Source organism: Danio rerio, chromosome 22 (assembly GCF_052040795.2).
Source record: "Danio rerio strain M-AB ecotype USA chromosome 22, GRCz13ab, whole genome shotgun sequence".
NCBI lineage: Eukaryota > Metazoa > Chordata > Actinopteri > Cypriniformes > Danionidae > Danio > Danio rerio.
The window spans coordinates 30,699,141-30,720,730 of record NC_141042.1 but is presented as its reverse complement, the minus strand read 5'-3'; the positions used below and the strand labels follow the sequence as shown (position 1 = coordinate 30,720,730).

The following is a 21,590-nucleotide window of genomic DNA, read 5'->3' as shown; positions in this document are numbered from 1 at the left end:
CCAGTGAAGTATTTTTTATGAAATCTAATTATAGGTTAGAGGTGTGAACGCCACAGGTGAGCTGTTTACCTGACATTGTTTACTGTTTTAAGCCTGTGCAAACGCTACTGTTGAACGAAGTTGTCCAATTATGCTAATGATAACGTTATTAGACCATATTTACAGTTTCCAACTGGCTTTATAATCTAACACCCAAAATCATCCAGTTTGGAATGGGATGCCGGTGGCTAAATGTTGACATCTTAATTTCTGAATTAAATAATAAACTACAGATTGTGTTGTAACAGCTTTAATGAACAAAACAACAGCTTACTGACTGTTTAACACACACACAAACTGTATAATACAGAATGGATACTGTATGGCTACAGTCAGACCGGCTATTCATTACACTCATTACAAAACTAAATAATGTATTAGCAAAAGATAATCCAAAATAACAAAAGTCATAAAAAAAACAGTTATGAAGTGTTACAGTTATGTAAAAATTTATGAACACAAATTAGTTTTTTTAGATAACTAGCATGTTATCTCAATAAGGCAATCTGGCCAACACCAAAAATGATTTGTGTCTAATCGAAACACAAATTGAGACATTTTAAATAAAATCTGAACAATTTCTGATAGTGTATTCGCTTAACCCTCTTGAATGTCAGGATGTTGTTCATTTGTTTGATTTTTATTCACCGTACACCTACAACATCTGCATGCATAGAAACTCAACATTTATGCAAAGCACAAATAACATTCATTTTAATTACAGAACTGAGCAGCATTTCTTGCTGTGTAGGTTACTGACACATTTAGCAACTGCATGTAAAGGATTTGATACACATGAATTATCTTCTTGTTTTCACTTATGCTTTACATATAAACTCTTTGCACAACAATATCGAAATATGATTATTAAAGAGATAAAATGAGAAATGAAACTAAACTGGGTCAGATATGGTTATTTTTTCTCTGATTTGGCAGCTGTGCTGTTTAACTCGGCTGAAACCTTCTAGATGGTGAAGAAAAGTGTGCTGTCACATACTGAAAACAACAAACAAAGAATAACCGTTACTCTTAATTCATATGTGAGAAAGACTATGATCCAATCTAGTTAGTGTACAGTAGGGGTATGACGAGACCCTTACTCTAGGAGACAAGACATGAGATTGGGTTCACGAGAACGTGAAGAGATTTTTATACTATTTTTTGGAATCCTCAATAAAAAATATATGAATAGTGAATAGTATGTTATTCAACCAAAAAGAGCAAAAAAATAAATTACAAAATGTAAAACTACTTAAGTTAAATATGAGGTTTAAATAATTTGCTATAAACTCTACTGACTGGACAAACTAAAAGGAGAGAGCTGTTTTAATGGAGTTTGATACCTCACATACAATAAAAAAGAAAACTTACAGTTTTCTAGATGAAATAATGACAATGATGATGGGTGTGTGTTTGTGTCCAGGAGTTCACTGTGTTTGTGCGCACACTCAAAGAAGATGTGTGTTCTTTACTGACTCAGTGATGTCAGAGAATTGTCTCAAACAGCCATGTGTGTATGGCTTATCCTGTTTCAAATGCAGCTAAAACTTCTACATGATGGTACAGTAATAGTTTGATTAATGCGTTTTCATTTCTTTACAGCACTTCAATAATGTGAGTGAAATAGGAATAGTTCACCTCTTATTTCGATTTGTGTTTATGATGATTATGACTTAAAGCATATTTAAAATGCTATTTCATCTCATGATTATTTTTTGTGGTGGTAGTTGTAGCAGCCTTTACTTTTGGACACTTCAACCTTTGAACTCCGGTGGAAAAAATGGTTACGGCACACTCGGCCAAGCCCAAGTTGCCAGTTGTGTGCAAAACACTTGATTTGCGGTTCAAATCCAATCCTGCCTTCAATCTTCAGTACTAAATTAATTTAATCAAATTAAAACATCACAACTAAAAAGAAAACTTTCCTCCTTGACGAGAAACCTTGTAACGATTTAGTCTCTTGAGATCCCAGATCTTGTCACACCTCTAGTATACTAACATATGCATTTTTAAATGTTGTCATCCTTCATTGTACTAAAACTGCATATGCTAGTACTTCACTTTTCCCTAACTCATGCTAAATCATGTAATGTAAACCATTGATAGATTTGATTTACCTGCACTTCACTTGAGCTTTGTGGTTCTTGAAGATTAACTTTAGGCTGTTGTAGGTGCACATCTTGAGATTGGTTCAAGTTGTCTCTTGTTCTCTTCTTTTTTCTTGCTAGTCCTTAAAGCGACATTTAATCAGATTTAAATTTTAAAGTCTCTTTATTTGAACAATAAAAAAACCCAAAAACATCATATTAAAGAACTCACCGATGATCACAGTAATCAGAATGCAATTCAACAGTCCAGACGTAAGGCTAATAATCTGCCATGGTCTCGGGCTCTTCTTAGCCTCTGTAGGCTTCTGAATCTCTGGAGTTGTAAACAATACTGTGCAATTATTGAAGGAGCATACTATTTGTTACATTTTGTCTAAAAGTCATTTAAATTCTTATTTTAAAATTACTGAAAGCTCACTTACTAGTAGTGTGTAGGTTGGTGCCATTTTCAGTGTGCAGTTTGGTGCCGTTGCTGTATTTCGGATGTGCTTCTTTGGTCACACAGTAATAAAGTCCTAACTCATCAGTCGTGACATTTTGAATGAATAAACAGTGTTTACTCTGCACTGAAAATTTCTGTCTAAAAGTTTTATTGGAGTAAAAAGTTGCTGCAGTTGTTGAAGAGCTTAATATCGGAACTGGATGATCTGGTAGTTTCAGGAATAACCAGTAAACCTCCTTTACATCAAAATCACAATTTATAGTCACACTTTGACCCAAATCTGTTAGTTGATATGTTAACATTTCAGCATCCTTAAACCACATGAGCAAATCTGTGAAATATAGCACACACATTCAGACCTTCAACATAGTTGTGCCATTAAAACAATAAATAATATCATTAGTTCAAACAACCATAAAATGCAATAAACTCACAGAGAAGAAGCAGCACGGCCTTCATGTTGTTAAAGCCCTTGAGGGCTGAGGTTCTTTCACGCTGCCTTTAAAATGAATCTTTTAAACCAGAGCTTTCATGAGGGGACTTGTAGTCACACAAGAGGAAGTTTGTGCTGACCACATTCTGCATTCTCCATTTTGCACAAACCAATCCACCCCTATGTATTAGCAATTTAGCAATTGTTTCATAAATATTACTTTATAACATCAGATGTTGGTTGTGTCAAATAAAAAATAAAAAAAAGTTTTAGCACAGAACCCAGGTTTTACATCGGACAACCAATGGAAACCCAACACAGAAGCAAAAATCTAAAATTACATTGTTGCAAATTTATGGATTTATCCACCTAATTTCATGATACACTGTGGCACGCCGGATTGACCTGCACCTACTCACACCTGCAGCTTCTCCACAATGGATGTCCAGCATTTTCGAGCCTCTGGCACCTACACTGCAGCTCTGCACAAAAAGTTTGGCCAAAGGGGAAATGGTCGTGCCCAACTGAGCCTGGTTTCTTTCAATGTTTTTACTTTTACTTTTGTCAGTTAGTGAAGTTTTGGTCCTTGCCACTGGCTTGCTTGGTTTGGGACTTTTGATGGATTTGCTCTTCAGTGTTTGGACTTTCAGCAGTGAAAATTAAACCACACTGAACTGAACTAAACTAAACTTCAACTCTGAAAGATTATAATGAGCCAGACCATCCAAACCACTTTTGCTAAGTAAGCCTCACATAATAGGTTTTACATAGGAAGGTGAGTAAATAATAAATAAATAATAACTTTTTCAGTAGTTTGGGGGTCTGTATAAATAATTAAGTAAAGGTTACAGCCTGTTTTACCTGCCTGCTATGCCCATAGCCTTACCTATTGCAGTATTTTTAAGGACAGTTATGTTGTTTTGTTCTCTGTCCTCGAGCTATACAAGTGTTTCCAAATTTCTTCAACTAATGCCTGTTTTTAGTTGACATCAAGTGATAATTAACATTCTTTATACCCGACACAATCAATAATTACGCAGCACTTAGTTCCCTCCTCTTAGTTCCCTCCTGTGACGACCTTACCCAAGTGCAAGCTGCCAGAGGGCTGATTTAAGGCTGATTTAGGCTGACGAAAAGCAATAGCACACAAAAATATATATATATATATATTTTCCATATTAATTTATTTTTTTATCCTAACAAACACCTAAAATTTCTATTTTAGAAGCGACTTCCATTTCTTGCTACTTAACAATAGAAAACTATGACAATGATCACCTCAGGTACACCTTGAATGCTAATAATGTGAGTTTGAATGCTATTTTATTGAATGCCATGTTGTTAGGATATGCTTACCTAATGTTTACGTTTGTAATGTTCTTAATAATAAAATAATAATTCTTTAGATTTATATAACACTTTCTTCCTAGACACTCAAAGCGTTTTACACCAGGTTGGGGGGGTGGGGGGGGGGGGGGGGGGGCTTTTGGGGATGGGGGGAGGGGGGGGGGAGATCTCCTCATCCACTACCAGTGTACAGCATCCAACTGGATGACGGGACAGTAGCCATATTGCGCTGCAAACCCAACACCACACACAAGCTGATTGGTGGAGAGGAGTGATAAAGCCAATTATGGTATGGGGGTGGTTAAGAGGCCATAAAACACAGAGGCCAGTGGGCAGATTTGGCCAGGATGCCGAGGTTAAACCCCTACTCTTTTTTTAAAAGAACATACTGGGATTTTTAATGACTACAGTGGGTCGGGACCTTGATTTAACGTCTCATCCAAAAGACAGTGCTCACTGAGCAGTATAGTCCCTGTCCCTAAACTGGGGCATTAGGACTCACACAGACCACAGGTTGAGCGCCCCTGCTGGTCTCACTAACACCACTTCTGGCAGCAACCTAGCTTTCCCATGTGGTCTGTCATCCATCCGGACCCAGCCCTGCTTAGCTTCAGCGGGTAACCATGTGAAAGTTGCTTAGAGCTAGCTGCCAGCTTCTTACTATTTGCTAATTAATTACCACCTTATGTGGAATTCTGAATCTGCGTCTCCTTTTTGAGGCTGCTATTGTCCACTGGAGGTTTAATTTTCGGTCGCGGACACATGCTTTGAGAGCCTTCATGACTGAATGAATGAAATATGTGGTTTTCCACAGTAAGTTCCAAACTTTGGAGTGAAAACAATCTCAGTCAACATAAAGTGCTGAAGTGTTGTTCCAATCTGAAATGCTCGAAATTGATATACGCCACCACCGCCGTGCTATCCATCCTGACCAGTTTGTGCTGCTGCTCCAGCACTGGAAAAAAAACGGTGGAGAGTGAGGAACACTGCCAACAGCTCCAGGTGATTGATATGCCAATGCAACTGAATTCCTTTCCACAGGCACGCAGTTGCATGCCCGCAACACACAGCCCCAGCCTGTGCTGGAAACATCTGTTGAAACAACAACATGATTGGACGCCTGTTCTAGAGGCACTCTGGCCTGTAGGAACGAGGGGTTGTTCCAAGGGCTGAGGGCGCGGTGACACAGCCCAGTAACAGTGACTCGGTGTGCGCCCGCGTGCTATGTGCTTCTGGGGACTCGATCGTAAAGCCAGTGCTGAAGTGGTCTCATATGGAGTAGTCCGAGTGGCGTGTCGCCATAATGACTGTCCCTTAGCTGTTAAAAGTCTCTTCAGCTTAAAAAGGATAGCGTCTGCTGGCGCCAGGTGTGCTTATATACTCAGTTGATTGCATATGCTGCTCACCTGCGCAGGCTTGCGCTGCCAATTCATTCTTAATTGGCCCGTTTAATACTCTTCAGACGAGTAGCTTCTGAACCGAATCTCCCATACGTGGATTTAGAACATCAAATCCTCTTATAGTGCTTCCGTTCCCCTCCTCGGGGAACGAAGGGTTACTTTAGTAACCTCGAACGTTCACGGCTGTGTATTTCACCAGGGTCAGCCCTCTGTCTGCCCCTGTCTTGTGAAAGTAGATTGCTGTCCTCCTGGCAAAAGATGCAATCGAGCTGGTCCCTCCAGCCGAGATGGAGAGTGGGTTTTACAGCCCGTACTTCATCGTACCCAAAAAGAGCTGTGGCTCACGGCCAATCCTAGATCTGAGCGCTTTGAACCGCTGTCTGCACAAGCTGCCATTCAGAATGTTCACACAGAAGCGCGTCCTCCAGTGCAACATGACTGGACGCCTGTCCCAGAGGCACACCGGCCTGCAGGAACGAGGGGTCATTCCAGGGGCTGAGTGTGCGGCGACACAGCGCAGTAACAGAGACTCGGTATGTGCCCGCATGCCATGTGCGTCTCGGAACTCGGTCTTGAAGCCAGTGCTGAAGTGGTCTCATATGGAGCAATCCGAGCGGCGTGACAGCCGCAGCGGAAGCCATATGCCCCAGGAGCCTCTGAAAATATTTCAGTGGGACCACTAACTTGCTGTCGAGCTCCCTCAGACAGTTCAGCAGCAGGCGAGCGCGCTCTCCGGAGAGGCGCGCTACCATGGTGACCGAGTCCAGCTCCATCCGGAGAAAAGAGATCCTCTGCACCGGGGCGAGTTTGCTCTTTTCCCAGTTGACCTGCAACCCCAATAGGCGGAGATGCCGGAGCACCTCGTCTCTGTGCGCAGTCAATTGCTCCCGAGAGTGGGCTAAAATCAGCCAGTCGTCGAGATAATTGAGTACGCGGACGCCCGCAAGCCGCAGAGGCGCTAGGGCACCCTCCGCGAGTTTGGTGAAGACCCGCGGAGACAGAGAGAGCCCGAAGGGGAGGACCTTGTACTGCCATGCTCGAACTTTGAACGCAAACCGCAGAAACTGACGGTGGCGTGGAAGAATGGAGACATGAAAATACGCGTCCTTCAGGTCTATGGCTGCAAACCAATCATGAGGACGAACGCATCGGAGGATGCGCCTCTGCGTAAGCATTCTGAATGACAGCTTGTGAAGGCAGCGATTCAAAACGCGCAGATCTAGGATTGGCCGTGACTCACCGCTCTTTTTGGGTACGATGAAGTACGGCCTGTAAAACCCGCTCTCCATCTTGGCTGGAGGTACCGGCTCGATTGCACCCTTCGCCGGGAGGGCAGCAATCTCCTCTCGCAAGACAGGGGCGGACAGGGGATTGATCCTGGTAAAATACACGCCCGTGAACCTTGGGAGGCCTTTTGGAGAACTGCAGTTCGTAGCCGAGTCTGATCGTGCGTATGAGCCACCGCGAGGGGCTGGCCCGCGCTAACCAGGCAGGCAGAGCCCTCGCTAATGACGTCATCGCAGCAATCGTTGACGTACCCGCAAGAGGGGCAGCGCGGAGCGGGTGTGCTGATCCGGGGAGCGCGAGGGTCCCGCAGAAGAGCTGGAGGAGAGCGATTCGCTCTGGCTCCGCACCCTGACTCCTGAGAGGGGGCTTGGGGGCTGGGAGAAGGGAGACCGTCCCCCCAGCGCCTGAGAGCCGCTGGCGGAGGCAGCGCGTCCCAGACTGGAAAGGCTTGAGCTGTCACATCCGGGGAAGGGAAAAAATGCTCTTTGATCGAAACTTTGGTGGCACTGAAAAGTACCGTTGGAATATGGGCCCCGCCCTCCAGCGGGGAAAGAGCAAGTCTCCTCTTCTCCGGATGGCCTGTCTCAGGGACCCTTCGCGGTCCGTTTACCGGACTTAGCGGCGCCCTGGGCAGGAGGGGCTACCGGCTTTCGGCGTGCTCGACGCTCCCGCTTCACCGGAGGCGGGGGCGGGGCATCGGCCGTTGGCGGGCGCCCTCGCCGAGGAGCAGCGGAGGTGGATGGCTCTGCCAGGGATGGAGCGGGCTTACGGCCCCGCCGATAGATGACATTGCCCATCGCATCCGACTGCTTTTTCACCACCTTGAACTCCTGGGTGAATTCACCAATGGTGTCGCCGAACAGGCCAGCCTGGGATATGGGCGAGTCAAGAAAGCGAACTTTGTCAACATCGCGCATATCTGCCAGGGTTAGCCAGAGGTGGCGTTCCTGGACCACAAGTGTGGACATCGTCTTCCCCAGTGCGCACGCGGCGGACTTAGTGGTCCGGAGAGCATAGTCGGTCGCCGTGCGCAGCTCCTGTAACAAGCCTGGGTTAGACCCACCCTCGTGCAGCTCGGCCAGCGCCTGCACTTGGTAGCGCTGGTAGGTGGCCATCGCGTGCAAGGCGGAAGCTGCCTGGCCCGCAGCCTTCTAAGCTCTAACTCCAAGGGAGGCAGAAACCTACAGGCTTTGGACGGGAGAAGGGGCGGACCGCGCAAAGCGGGGGCGTCACACGGACAAAGATTGACCGCAATGGCGCGCTCCACCTGCGGGATCGCCTCATACCCCCTGGCAGCTCCACCATCCAGGGTGGTGAGGGCGGAGGCGGATGCAGCGCGGGCAGAGAAAGGTGCCCTCCAGGACTGCGTGAGCCTACTGTGCACTTCCGGGAAGAAGGGGACGAGAGGCTTCGAAGGCTTCGCCTTTTGATCCTCTACGTAACACCCATCTAGTCGGTCCGGCCGCGGGGCTGGGGGATGAACCATCTCCAATCGACGGCCGAAGCAGCCCGAGAAAGCACGGCCAACATGTCCGCTTCAGGATCCGTTTTGACGGCGCTCGCTTGCCCAGAGGGGGCGAGCGGGTCCGGATCATCGTCGGACAATGAAATCCCACCCTCCGATGCTGCGGAGGACATCTGATCTCCGGTGTCAGCGAGCGTGAGAGCTACCATCTGATTAGACGGATCACTCCCAGTACCCGAAGCTTGGATGGAGCGCTTGGAGGAGCGAGATGTCCGCGAGCCCTTGGGCAGCGTGTACCCACTCTGGACCGGGAGAATTCTCGTTCGCTCAAATTGCTGTAGAAAGCAGGAGGAACCCTCATCGACTCAATCAGAAGGCTGTGAAGTTTTGAAGCGAAAAGTATGGTGTGTGCTTGCTCCACCTGTGCTTATATGCGGAGATAATTGGCAATAAGTTCCAGGTGCGCAGGCTTACGCTGCCAATTCATTGGCATTTCATTGGCCCGTTATATACTCTTTCAGACAATTGGCTTTCTGAAACAAAATCTCCCATTCGTGGATTTATGATTAAAATCCACTAATAGCATTGGAGTTCCCCATGCGAAGGGGAACAACCTTTTTTTTGGTTCCTTAATGAAATCTTGATGAAAAGTTCTTAAAATTAACCTTATTGTTTTTTAATGTAAAGAACATTTCAAAAAAACCTGGTTTCACAGACAAGGGTTAGACTAATCAAGTATTAGGCCGTAGATCAATTAGTACATTTAAATAATTTTTTAAAGGTGTCTTGTAAAAAATCTTGAGACAAATAAAAACACTGATACATTTGAACATCAGTCAGTGCAAGTTTCTTTTAGTTGAAACACTTCAGACTTTTATTTTAGACTTTGGCTAACATAAAATTAAAAATCTGTTATTAATTACCCTCATGTCATTCCTATCGCCGAGACCATTTTTTTTCATCTTCAGAACACAAATTAAGATATTTGAGATAAAATGCTAGAACTCTCAAAGTTCAAAAAAGTAGGCTAAAACAATCCATGTGACTTAGGGCTGGGCAATAGATCATTTTTATTGATTAACTTGAATGAATTGTTAACATCGATTTGTTTGAATGATATCTGTCGATGCTTAAATGTTGTTTGCACTTTGTCAGAACTTCCTCCTATCTACTGAATTGCATGATGTTTCATGTGTGTTGTGTTACATTTTCACTGTTTACAATGACAGGACCTGTCATCTTGCCTTTTTGGCTTGTTGTTACTGATTGCACTTAAAGCTTATGGTGAAAATTCCCAGATCTTATCCCAAAAGGGAAATTTTAAGTATTGGGGGAAAATGCATTAAAATTGTAAATTGGGTTTAATTTTTGAAAAAGATTTTTTCAAAGTCCATGTTGCCTAGCCCTAGGGATGGCACGTTAGCGTAGTGAGTAGCATTGTCGCCTTATAGCAAGGAGGTCGCTGGTTCGAGCCCAGGCTAGGTCTGTTGGCAATTCTGTGTGGAGTTTGAATGTTCTTCCCATGTTCATGTGGGTTTCCACCAGGTGCTCCAGTTTCCCCCATGAGTCCAAAGACATGCTAAATGTTAAATGTTAAACTAAATGTTACAGAACACAAACATGGTGTGGCTAAATATCAACTTTGATATCAATGGCCCTGAGAGTAAGTATATCGCTCAACCCTAATGTGACTTCAGTAGTTCAACTGTAACACTTTTGTGGACTCTTCTGCTTCAGGCCAGGGTGCGAGGTTGAGGGAGCTCTAGGATTTTACCTAAAATATCTTAATTTGTCTTCTAAAGATGAACAAAGTCTCTGGGGTTTGGAAAGGCAATTTTTCATTTGAATTTTTAGGTGAACTGATCCTTTAAGCCGTGTCTGAAACCGTGACTAAATAAATGTTAATTAACAAAGACACTTTTTTAAAAGGTAAAGTTAAAGATGTGAACACCTTTTCATTGAAACATTACAAAAAGGCAAAAACGTTTTACTTTAAGGGTGTTTAGTGTGACCGCATGCAGCTGGATCATAATATGTAAAATTTATCTTTTTGTTATTATCACAATAATGTAAATGTTTATTAGCACTGTAGTCATGTCATTTCCAAATAAACCATTTCAGTTACACTGTGTGATTTTATTTCACTTAGTTGGAAATACTTTTTTGTAATTATTGTTTTTACTATTTTTTGTTAGACAATTTACAGTGAGTATAAGCATTCTGTCACCTGTCTAAGTCAGATTATTGAACTTTCAATATGGTTTAAAGGACAAAACATTTTAGTACAAAAGCTAGTATTGATTTACAGTGTAATTTAAGTTAAAGGATAAAGAGTAAATGCCTCTTCAAACTTGTATACAAAATTAGGGAAAAGGTAGTGTGGATTCTGGGGTGATTGCACCCTTTATTATTACAGGTTTGAACCAGTTTACAGAACAACCCTTCTAGTTTTACAGGAAATTTACTATAACAATTAACTGTTGAAAACTCTGAGGCTGCTCGGTGGCTCAGTGGTTAGCACTGTTGCGTCATAGTAAGAAGGTCACTGGTTTAAGTCCTGACTGGGACAGTTGGTGTTTTTGTGTGGAGTTTGCATGTTCTCCCTGTGTTTGCGCAGGTTACTTCTGGGTTCTCCAGTTTCCCCCACAGTACAAAGACATGCACTATAACGCCCTATTCACACGGGGCGTCTGCGTCAACGCTTCCCATTCACTTTGAATGGGTGACGTCAGGCGTTGCCGAACTGCATTGTGGATCCGTCGGCGCCGATTCAGAAGCATTCCTCGCTGCAGAAGTTGGGACCAGCTCAACTTTTCAAGCGCCGACGGAATGGCCTTCCATGTATGCTGACGTACACACATATTGCTCCACATGTATTGTTTGCCAGAAAACCAGCTCTGTTCACAGGTCAGCGCGAGTTCCTTTGCATCCAATACCTGTCATCGAAACTCCATTCAAACGGATCGCCATGGACATTGTTGGGCCACTGGAAAGAAGCAGTACAGGCAACCAGTATATATTAGTCATCTGTGATTACGCTACACGATACCCTGAAGCATTCCCTCTACGCAGCATCACAACTGCTAAGGTAATCACTGCATTAACACAACTGTTTTCCAGAGTTGGATTCCCGCAAGAGATCATCACTGATCAGGGCACTAATTTCACATCAAGACTGATGCAGTTACTGCACAAGCAGCTGGGCATCCATTCCATCCGCACAAGTCCCTACCATCGTCAAACCGATGGATTAGTAGAGAGATTTAATCAAACCCTCAAAAGGATGTTGAGGAAATTTGTAAGTGACAACGGCAAAGACTGGGACAAGTGGCTTCCGTTCCTGCTATATGCATACCGAGAGGTCCCACAGGCATCCACAGGCTTTTCGCCTTTTGAACTCCTGTACGGATGGCAGGTGCAAGGTCCTCTCGATCTGGTGAAGAGGAGTTGGGAAGCATCAAGCACTACAGCCAAAGGAGAAACTAACATTGTAAAGTTTGTATTACAGATGAGAGACAGACTTGAGAAGTACCGAGAGCAAGCTCAGGAGAATCTGGAGGAAGCTCAGAAGAACCAGAAGCTGTGGTACGACAAATAGTCTCGACGGAGAGAATACCAACCAGGACAAATAGTGCTGTTACTATTACCATCTTCCACAAACAAGCTATTGGCGAAGTGGCAGGGTCCCTATGAGATCACTAAGAAGAAGGGTCCTGTTACCTATGAGGTGTTTCATCCAGATAAGGGGAAGAAAAATCAAACATACCACGTCAATCTTTTGAAGGAATGGCGGGAGCCAGGACCTGAGTGGAAGAAAGGTATGTTGGCCTGTAAGGTGGAGACACCTGAAGCAGAAGATGACGACAAGGTGGACTTTGAAACCCCAGAACACTTGCAGTCAGCGGTAAGCCTGGAACATCTGCAAGAGAGGCAAAGAGTGGAACTGACCGAAGTGTTAAACACCTACCCAGAATTACAGAGAGGAAGACCTGGAAGAACAAACTTGGTGGAGCACAAAATCTGTCTAACGGAAGCAACACCTATTTGTCAAAGGCCATATAGAGTGCCTGAAAGCCTGATTAAACCCTTGAAGAAAGAGCTGAAGATGATGTTGGAAATGGACATCATAGAACCATCGACTAGTGCTTGGAGTAGTCCAATAGTCATTGTACCTAAGAAGGATGGTACACTGAGAGTATGCCGGGACTACAGGAAGTTAAATGCGGTGTCCAAGTTTGACGCTTACCCGATGCCACGCATCGATGAACTGGTCGAGAGGATTGGGAGAGCCAAATACATCACTACTTTGGACCTCTGTAAAGGATACTGGCAGGTACCCTTGGAGAAGACGAGCAGGGAGTATACTGCATTTAGGACACCAGTGGGGCTATACCATTTTAAGACCATGCCCTTTGGTCTTCATGGAGCTCCCGCAACATTCCAAAGACTCATGAATCGGGTATTAAGAAACTGTGAGGAGTACAGTGCCGCATACCTGGATGACGTAGTCATTTATAGTACTACCTGGACCTATCATGTACACCATCTGCACAAGATTCTGCAGGAGATACAGGGAGCTGGTTTGACACTGAACGTCGCCAAGTGCAAGTGGGCCAGACACGAAACAAGGTATCTTGGGTTCCAACTGGGGAATGGAGAGATACGACCACAAGTTGACAAAGTGGAGGCACTCCACAACTGTCCTAGACCTCGTACCAAGAAGGAGGTACGATCCTTTCTCGGACTGGTGGGATGGTATCGGAGATTCATTCCTCAATTCTCTGAAAAAGCAGCACCCTTGACGAATTTGACGGCTAAAGTCATAAAGAATCCGATTCCGTGGACCGAAGAATGTGAGAAGGCTTTCATTACCTTGAAAGAGAGAATGTGTACTGTACCTGTTTTACGAAGCCCAGACTTTACAAAGAAGTTCTTGGTACAGGTGGATGCCTCAGCGAGAGGAATTGGAGCAGTGCTTATGCAGGAGGATGAAGGTCAGGAACACCCCATCCTATACCTGAGTAGAAAGCTGTTGCCACGAGAGACCAGGTATGCCACCATTGAAAAAGAAGGATTGGCTATAAAGTGGGCACTGGACAGTTTGAGATACTACCTGATGGGTAGAGAGTTTACCCTAGAAACGGATCATAGAGCCTTAACCTGGATCAATACAATGAAAGACCAGAATGCCAGAGTGACCAGATGGTACCTGTCACTGCAGCCTTTCAAGTTTAATGTAAGATACAAGGCGGGAAAGAGCAATGTCACAGCAGATTACCTGTCACGATTGCCTGACGTCGGCAATCTAGGAGAGGTGGAAGGTAGTGTGACAAAGGAGTTTGTCACTGGCCTGCGGCAGAGCTGTACACCCACATATTCACGCACACACACATAACTTACCTACACTCCACCAGCCGATCTACCGGGTGCACACGGGAGATTGCGCTGTAATAAAAACACATACACGCACAAACACATTATATACTCCATTAATCCTTGCATATTCTGACACGCCATAAACCACTCCGCATACATTTGTCTTACCTGTGTGTCCGTTTGTGTTTGTGTTTGTTCGTCTCGTTGCGTCCCTCTTCCGGGTTGCGCAATCGCGGCTACGGGAGGCAAAAGGGGCCAAAAAGGTCATGCACAGCATTTTATGCACAGTGATGCGCTGCACATGCGCTGAGTGGTTGGGCACCCGGGGGAGACTATGTGTTTTATGTGGGGGATGAAAAGAATGGGAAAACAATGAAAAAAGGAGTATTCATGACATGTGAAAATGCTGATTTAATAATTTTGGTTTTAAAGTATATAGTAATGCAAATGAAGTGTATGAAAGTGTGAAATGCTTACCTGAAAGATTTGTTTATGTCCAATACTTACCTTATACTTACCTTCAATATAGTTTAATCCAAACTGGGTGGAGTCACTCACTATAAATAGAGTGACTTGTGCTCAGTTCAGGGTGGGAGTCGTAGGAGATAGAAGGTGTGAGTAGTGGCGAATAGTTGGTTTGATAATTCTGGAGAACAAATATTTTGTATATAATTATTTTGTTACTTTATTGTCTCTATTTGTTTGTTTTGTTGTTTGTTTATTTTTTGTTTATATATATATATATATATATATATATATATATATATATATATATATATATATATATATATATATATATATATATATTTTTTTTTTTTCACTTTTATTTTTGGGATTTTTGGAATGGAAACTTTTGCACTGTAAATAAACGCACCTTGCACCATAGTGCTACGTCGGCTGAGCCATCATTCATTTTTTTCTTGTTTCACACACACCCGAAAAACGCCTCTGTGTGACAGTCAGCCAATCAGATCGCTGTATGCAAATACACCAGCTCAGACAGTGGCCTATTGCTGACTGAATTTCATTGGCTGACACTTCTATGACGATCGTTTCAGCTCCAACTTCTGACACGCCCTCTGTCAAGCGTTGACGCTGAAGCCCCTTGTGAATAGGGCGTAAGTGAATTGGATTAACTAATTGGCCGTAGTGTATGAGTGTGTGAATGAGAGGGTGTATGGGTGTTTCCAAGTACTGGGTTGTGGCTGGAAGGGCCTCTGCCACTTAAAACATAGGCTGGAATAGTTGGCGGTTCGTTCCTTTTTGCGACCTTTGATCAAAAAAGGGACTTTGCTGAATGAATAAGTGAAAATCTCTGAAAGTGTTTCAGTTATCTGTACCTCATTTTTGTCAACTGTGACCATGTCCACACTTTATCCATAAAAAAAAAAACGCACCAGATGTCTACAATTAAAAGTAATATTTTAAAATCATACTTTTAAAATCATTTCACATATACGCCGAAAGAAATTGTGGTTTCCAATGTTTTAATTATCTGTCTGTTCTGTGTTTCATGGTTGATGTTTCTCTCTCTGCTTTCTATGTCCTTTAATAATTGATTTTTGCCTATGAACCCTGTTTATTAATATATTACACATTAGCTAAAACTTTACTAATGGTAAGGACAAAAAAAAGCACAAAGCTATCCATGGCTCACAGAGAGAAAAAGAGAGAGAGAGAGAGAGAGAACCCGTCCCCAACAAAACCTTCACAAACACATTGACAAAACATTAAAATATAATTATGATGAAAAACTAAAAACTGAATTCAACCTCCAAACTAAACTTCAAAGTTATTCTGCCCTAAACAAAACCACACAGTTTGACAAATTATTTATCATTAAAACAATAAAAAAATAAAATACACATTCTTAAATATCGCCTCTGTGATCATGACCTGGAAATAGAAAAGGGCAGACATAAAAAATCCTGTACTTCTAAAGAACAGAGAATATGTAAACTAAATAGAGGATGAAACAAACTTTCTTCTGTTCTACCCCAAATACACCACAACTAGAGAAATATTTTTCCCCCAATTTGAAACATTGACTAATTAATTTTTTTAATTTAAATGACAGAAACTTTACCATGTACTCAGAGAGGATGAATTGACGTCTAGACTAGCTGTAAAATATGTATACACCCTACACACCATAAGAACTGGTTAATGTAAATTCATGTGTCTTATTTAAATAATTGAGATTTTTTATTATAATATTTATTATTATAATTGTTATATTTATCAAAAACATTTGTAATGTTTTTTTTTTGTCATTTATTTTTTATCTACTGTATTATTATTATTATTTTATTTTCTTTTGATGATTTTAAGATATTACATATTTGAAGTGCTTTGGCAATACTGTACTGAATGTCATCCCAGAGAGAGAAAGAGAGAGAGAAAGAACCATGAATATGCCTAGTGTTTATACATTTTTTTTTTCAAGTTTTTGTAGTCTGAGAAATAATGATAATGCAGTGTGTTTTATTTGATTTTATGTGGTTTGTAAAGTGTTAATTAGTGAGGTTAGTTCATTTCCTCAACCACTTATTTGCTATGAAAGTTTCTGAAAAAAAATTATCAAAAAGTAATTAACCTTTTGGCAGACAACCTTTTGGCTCAGTGGTTAGCACTGTCGCCTCACAGCAAGGTCACTGGTTTGAGTCCTGGCTGGGTTAGTTGCCATTTCTGTGTGGAGTTTGCATGTTCTCCCCGTGTTGGCGTGGGTTTACTCCTGGTGCTCCGGTTTCCGCCACAGTTCAAAGTCATGCACTATAGGTAAATTGAATAAACTAAATTGGCCGTAGTGTATGAGTGTTTGTGTGAATGAGTGTATATGGATCTTCCCCAGTACTGGGTTGCAGCTGGAAGGGCATCCGCTGTGTAAAACATGCTGGAATAGTTGGCAGTTCATTCTACTGTTGCAACCCATGATAAATAAATGGACTACGGCAAAAGAAAAAGGATAAATGAATATGCTATTCTTAAATCTTATATATTGAGTGTAGTAAAATTCAATAGATGTAAAGTCATTATCTTGACACGTGAGATATTTTAACTAATGTAACGGGGGGAGAACACAAATGAAAGCCAATCAAATTAAGATACAGTGGCGTTACCCAGAAGTAAAAGTAAAACCAGTGACAAATCTCTGCATTTCGCAAAATATCTGTGGTAAGTCTCTAACCACATGTTGTCAATAATTATTTACTAACTAAACTAAGTAGATTAATCAATTTACATAGTTTTTTGTTTGTTTGTTTTACACAAGAATCTAAAGGCTTCACATGAAATAGAAATGATAAACTTCTGTTAAATAAAAAATTATGAAGTCACGATGGGCTTTTCTTTACAGATCTTTAGGAAATAGGAAGAAGAAAGTCAAGTTGTGTCAAAAGAGTGTAATATATTTTAAAATAATGGACTTGTGGTAAATGGTTAAACAAATTTAAGGGCACTAATAACTTTCATTATACATTTTATAATATCTATTTGGCTTTTTGGTCATTTACATCTCGTCATTATGAATACATGTTTTTGTTTTGAATAGTATATTAAAAAAATTCGAATAAAAGTTGAAAATAAGTCTGTTTGTTTTTTGCTTATTTTATAATTATTTTAAACAAACAGCAAGTTCAATATATTTTTTGGAAGCTTAATATAACCTATTTATGGTTAGTTTTCACCATTTAATGCCACTCTTAGCTTTATAAAAGTACTGTTCAATTTTTTTTGTTTGTGACCTGCGACAAGTTGGGTCCTGACATATTTGTATTGAGTCTAGTTGATTGCTGATACCACCTAATAAAAAATAATATAAAAAATAAAAATAAAACATACACTACCTGACAAAAGTCTTATAGCCTATCCAAGTTTAAGGAACAACAAATTATAAGTTGACTTCTAGTTGATCATTTTGGTATCAGAAGCGGGCCAAGCGGCTTATATAAAAGGCAAAGGCCTCTAGAATACCCTTTTTTAAATCAAAGTAAAATATTATCAAGCCTTCATATTTAATTAGGATAGTAAGGCCCGGCTTTGTTTAGACATCTTGACACTTAACAGAAAAATGTACAGTATAGAATATAAAGTGATGGTGCGTTAATATTGTGTATGACTCACATGAGCTTGGAGGACTGCATCCACACATCTCTGCAATGACTCAGATAACTTATTAATAAAGTCAGCTGGAAGGGCAAAGAAAGTGTTCTTGCTGGACTCCCATGATGGACTTAAATTTAGAAACTAATGATACAATAAAACAATGTCCTGTGAGTGATCTAGTTTTAAAGTCAAACTCTGAATTTATATTTATAGGTCACTTTGTTGCATCATTGACTCTGATTGACTGATGAACATTAGGATGTGATAAGTGGAATAAGACTCTGGTCTGTTAAACTATTAGCCTAAAATGATATACACTCACGACATGTAACGTCCATGACCACCTTAGGTGAGCATTATTTTCTATCAATTTATTAGCCTGTAGCCAATTATTTCTTACATAATAACTACAGTAATTTCGCTAGCCTAGATATTTTCTATTGCAGAATATAGAAACTCTCTTAAAGTTGTTATACTCAAGTAGGACCAGCAGATGGAGCCAATATGTGATAATAAATCTCAACCATAAAAATAATGCTAGCTTTAGTAAACATCAAATTTATTTCAATTGCAACTGCTGAGAGCTGATGAAATACTATCATAAGCCTGATTATTGTTTGATTTGTGTGTCAACAGACATCATATATTGGGTATAAATGGTTTTATACTGACAATCTACTTCTAATAGAAATCTAACACAGTAATATTTCTAATCATCTAATGGCCCGTTGTCAAACATTCTTTACATAATAGCTAAAATATAAATTATGTCTATATTATTGCAGAATGTAAAATCCATAATAGGAACTTTCAGAATATTATTAACTATAACCAGCAGATAGAGCCAATGTGTGATACTTGTCACCGACTCGGTCCCAGTCACTCCCCTCGCTGGCCAGCAGAGGCCACCATCTCCGGACTTCTAAGCATTACATCATCCACTTACACTGATCTAGCACACCTGAACTGAATCCTGCTAATGACCCACGTACCCTTTATAAGCCGCACTCAAACACTCAGTCTTTGCGAAATCTTGTTCAGCCCCGGCCAACATTACTGAGCGGTATATCCTGCCTGATCTCCTGTGAATTACTCCAGCCCGTTTCTGACTCTGCTTTGCCTTCTGCCTGCCCACGACCCAAGCCTGATACACGGACTCTGATACTCGCTGCCTGCCCTTGACCCAAGCCTGATACACGGACTCTGAATCACGCCACCTGCCTCTGATCCATGCCTGGTAAATCACTCTGTGTCTGTCAGCCACCAGCTTTAAGATCTTTATTACTATTGTTGTTGTGTGTTCGCACCTTTGTGCGTGTTGGATGTTTGAATGAAAGTGTGACTAATAAATACTGCATAATGGATCCCTCCGTGTCAGTCTTCCCGTTACAGAACTGAACCTCACAATCTTTAGCTAGTTTAAGTAGTTTAATTCAGGGATTCCCAAACTTTTTTTATTCCGGGACCCACCTAGGCAAGTAATTCAATCTCATGACCCACCATAATATTTTAATATGGAAAAATGGGTAAAAATGTATCCATTCAAAGCAGTCAAAAATATATGGTGTGTGGCTTTTTGGATTTTGCGATTTGATATTCACAAAATGAGGCTTGAAGTGTTTTTTGTGGGATGATGGCTGTAACTGTGATCATTTTTGTTTTTTGTTGAAAAAGATCATCTTTTTTCAGAAGAGAATATGATCAACCTTTGATCAAGCTCCTTGATTATGATCAAGCTCCGTCACATTGTAGTAAATTCTACTGCTAGTGTATAGTCATAAGAAACTAAATAGCTTTTTGATCGACTACTACAAGCTGGGAAAACATCAGATAAATATGCCAATGCAATTAAAGTTATAGCTGAATAGATCTATTATTTACACATTTGCTTGAGGAAGAAATGATGGGGGTAGTTACATTACTATTTTCCATAACATCCAGAACAGAGAATATGTAAACAGTGTGGCACAAACCAAATAGAGGATGAAACAAACTTCCTTCTGTTCTACCCCAAATACACCACAACTAGAGAAATATTCCCCCCCCCCCCCAATTTGAAACATTGACTAATTAATTTTTTTATTTAAATGACAGAAACTTTACCATGTACTCAGAGAGGATGAATTGACATATAGACTAGCTGTAAAATATGTATACACCCTACACACCATAAGAAATGGTTAATGTAAATTCATTTGTCTTATTTAAATAATTGAGAATTTTTATTATAATATTTATTATTATAATTGTTATGTTTATCAAAAACATTTGTAATGTTTTCTTTTTTGTCATTTTATTTCTTATCTACTGTATTATTATTTTTATTTTTTTATGGTTTTAAGATATTACATATTTGAAGTGCTTTGGCAATACTGTACTGAATGTCATCCCAGAGAGAGAAAGAACCATGAATATGCCTAGTGTTTATAAATTTTTTTTTCAAGTTTTTGTAGTCTGAGAAATAATGATAATGCAGTGTGTTTTATTTGATTTAATGTGGTTTGTAAAGTGTTAATTAGTGAGGTTAGTTCATTTCCTCAACCACTTATTTGCTATGAAAGTGTCTGAAAAAAATTATCAAAAAGTAATTAACCTTTTGGCTGACACAGTGGCTCAGTGGTTAGCACTGTCGCCTCACAGCAAGGTCACTGGTTTGAGTCCTGGCTGGGTTAGTTGCCATTTCTGTGTGGAGTTTGCATGTTCTCCCCGTGTTGGCGTGGGTTTACTCCTGGTGCTCCGGTTTCCGCCACAGTTCAAAGGCATGCACTATAGGTAAATTAAATAAACCAAATTGGCCGTAGTGTATGAGTGTTTGTGTGAATGAGTGTATATGGATGTTTCCCAGTACTGGGTTGCAGCTGGAAGTGCATCCGCTGTGTAAAACATGCTGGAATAGTTGGCAGTTCATTCCACTGTAGCATCCCATGATAAATAAATGGACTACGGCAAAAGAAAAAGGATAAATGAATATGCTATTCTTAAATCTTATATATTGAGTGTAGTAAAATTCAATAGATGTAAAGTCATTATCTTGACACGTGAGATATTTTAACTAATGTAACGGGGGGAGAACACAAATGAAAGCCAATCAAATAAAGATACAGTGGCGTTACCCAGAAGTAAAAGTAAAACCAGTGACAAATCTCTGCATTTCGCAAAATATCTGTGGTAAGTCTCTAACCACATGTTGTCAATAATTATTTACTAACTAAACTAAGTAGATTAATCCATTTATATAGTTTTTTGTTTGTTTGTTTTACACAAGAACCTAAAGGCTTCACATGAAATAGAAATGATAAACTTCTGTTAACTAAAAAATGGAGTCACGATGGGCTTTTCTTTACAGATCTTTAGGAAATAGGAAGAAGAAAGTCAAGTTGTGTCAAAAGAGTGTAATATATTTTAAAATAATGGACTTGTGGTAAATGGTTAAACAAATTTCAGGGCACTAATAACTTTCATTATACATTTTATAATATCTATTTGGCTTTTTGGTCATTTACATCTCGTCATTATGAATACATGTTTTTGTTTTGAATAGTTGTAGCGTACAGTCCAAAGATAAAATTACTTATTGATTTTAGTATTT

At 40.8% G+C, this 21,590-nt stretch overlaps 1 protein-coding gene and 1 long non-coding RNA gene across 2 annotated transcripts in view; both read right to left on the bottom strand.

The window, feature by feature from the left end:
- The window catches only part of LOC147838569 (uncharacterized), a 142,783-nt gene that overhangs the window by 118,657 nt on the left and 2,536 nt on the right, over positions 1–21,590 (bottom strand). Inside the window, exon 2 of the long non-coding RNA XR_015522232.1 lies at positions 20,679–20,941. This is a non-coding gene — a long non-coding RNA (uncharacterized LOC147838569). The remainder of the gene's footprint in view (positions 1–20,678; positions 20,942–21,590) is intronic.
- LOC147831621 (uncharacterized) lies at positions 274–3,553 on the bottom strand. The gene is made up of 5 exons (XM_087304544.1): positions 3,024–3,553; positions 2,570–2,920; positions 2,359–2,460; positions 2,157–2,269; positions 274–1,035 (listed from the first exon to the last, which is right to left on the bottom strand). Exons 1-5 carry the CDS (start codon positions 3,046–3,048, stop codon positions 985–987), a joined length of 642 nt encoding a protein of 213 aa, XP_087160670.1. The 5' UTR covers positions 3,049–3,553; the 3' UTR covers positions 274–984.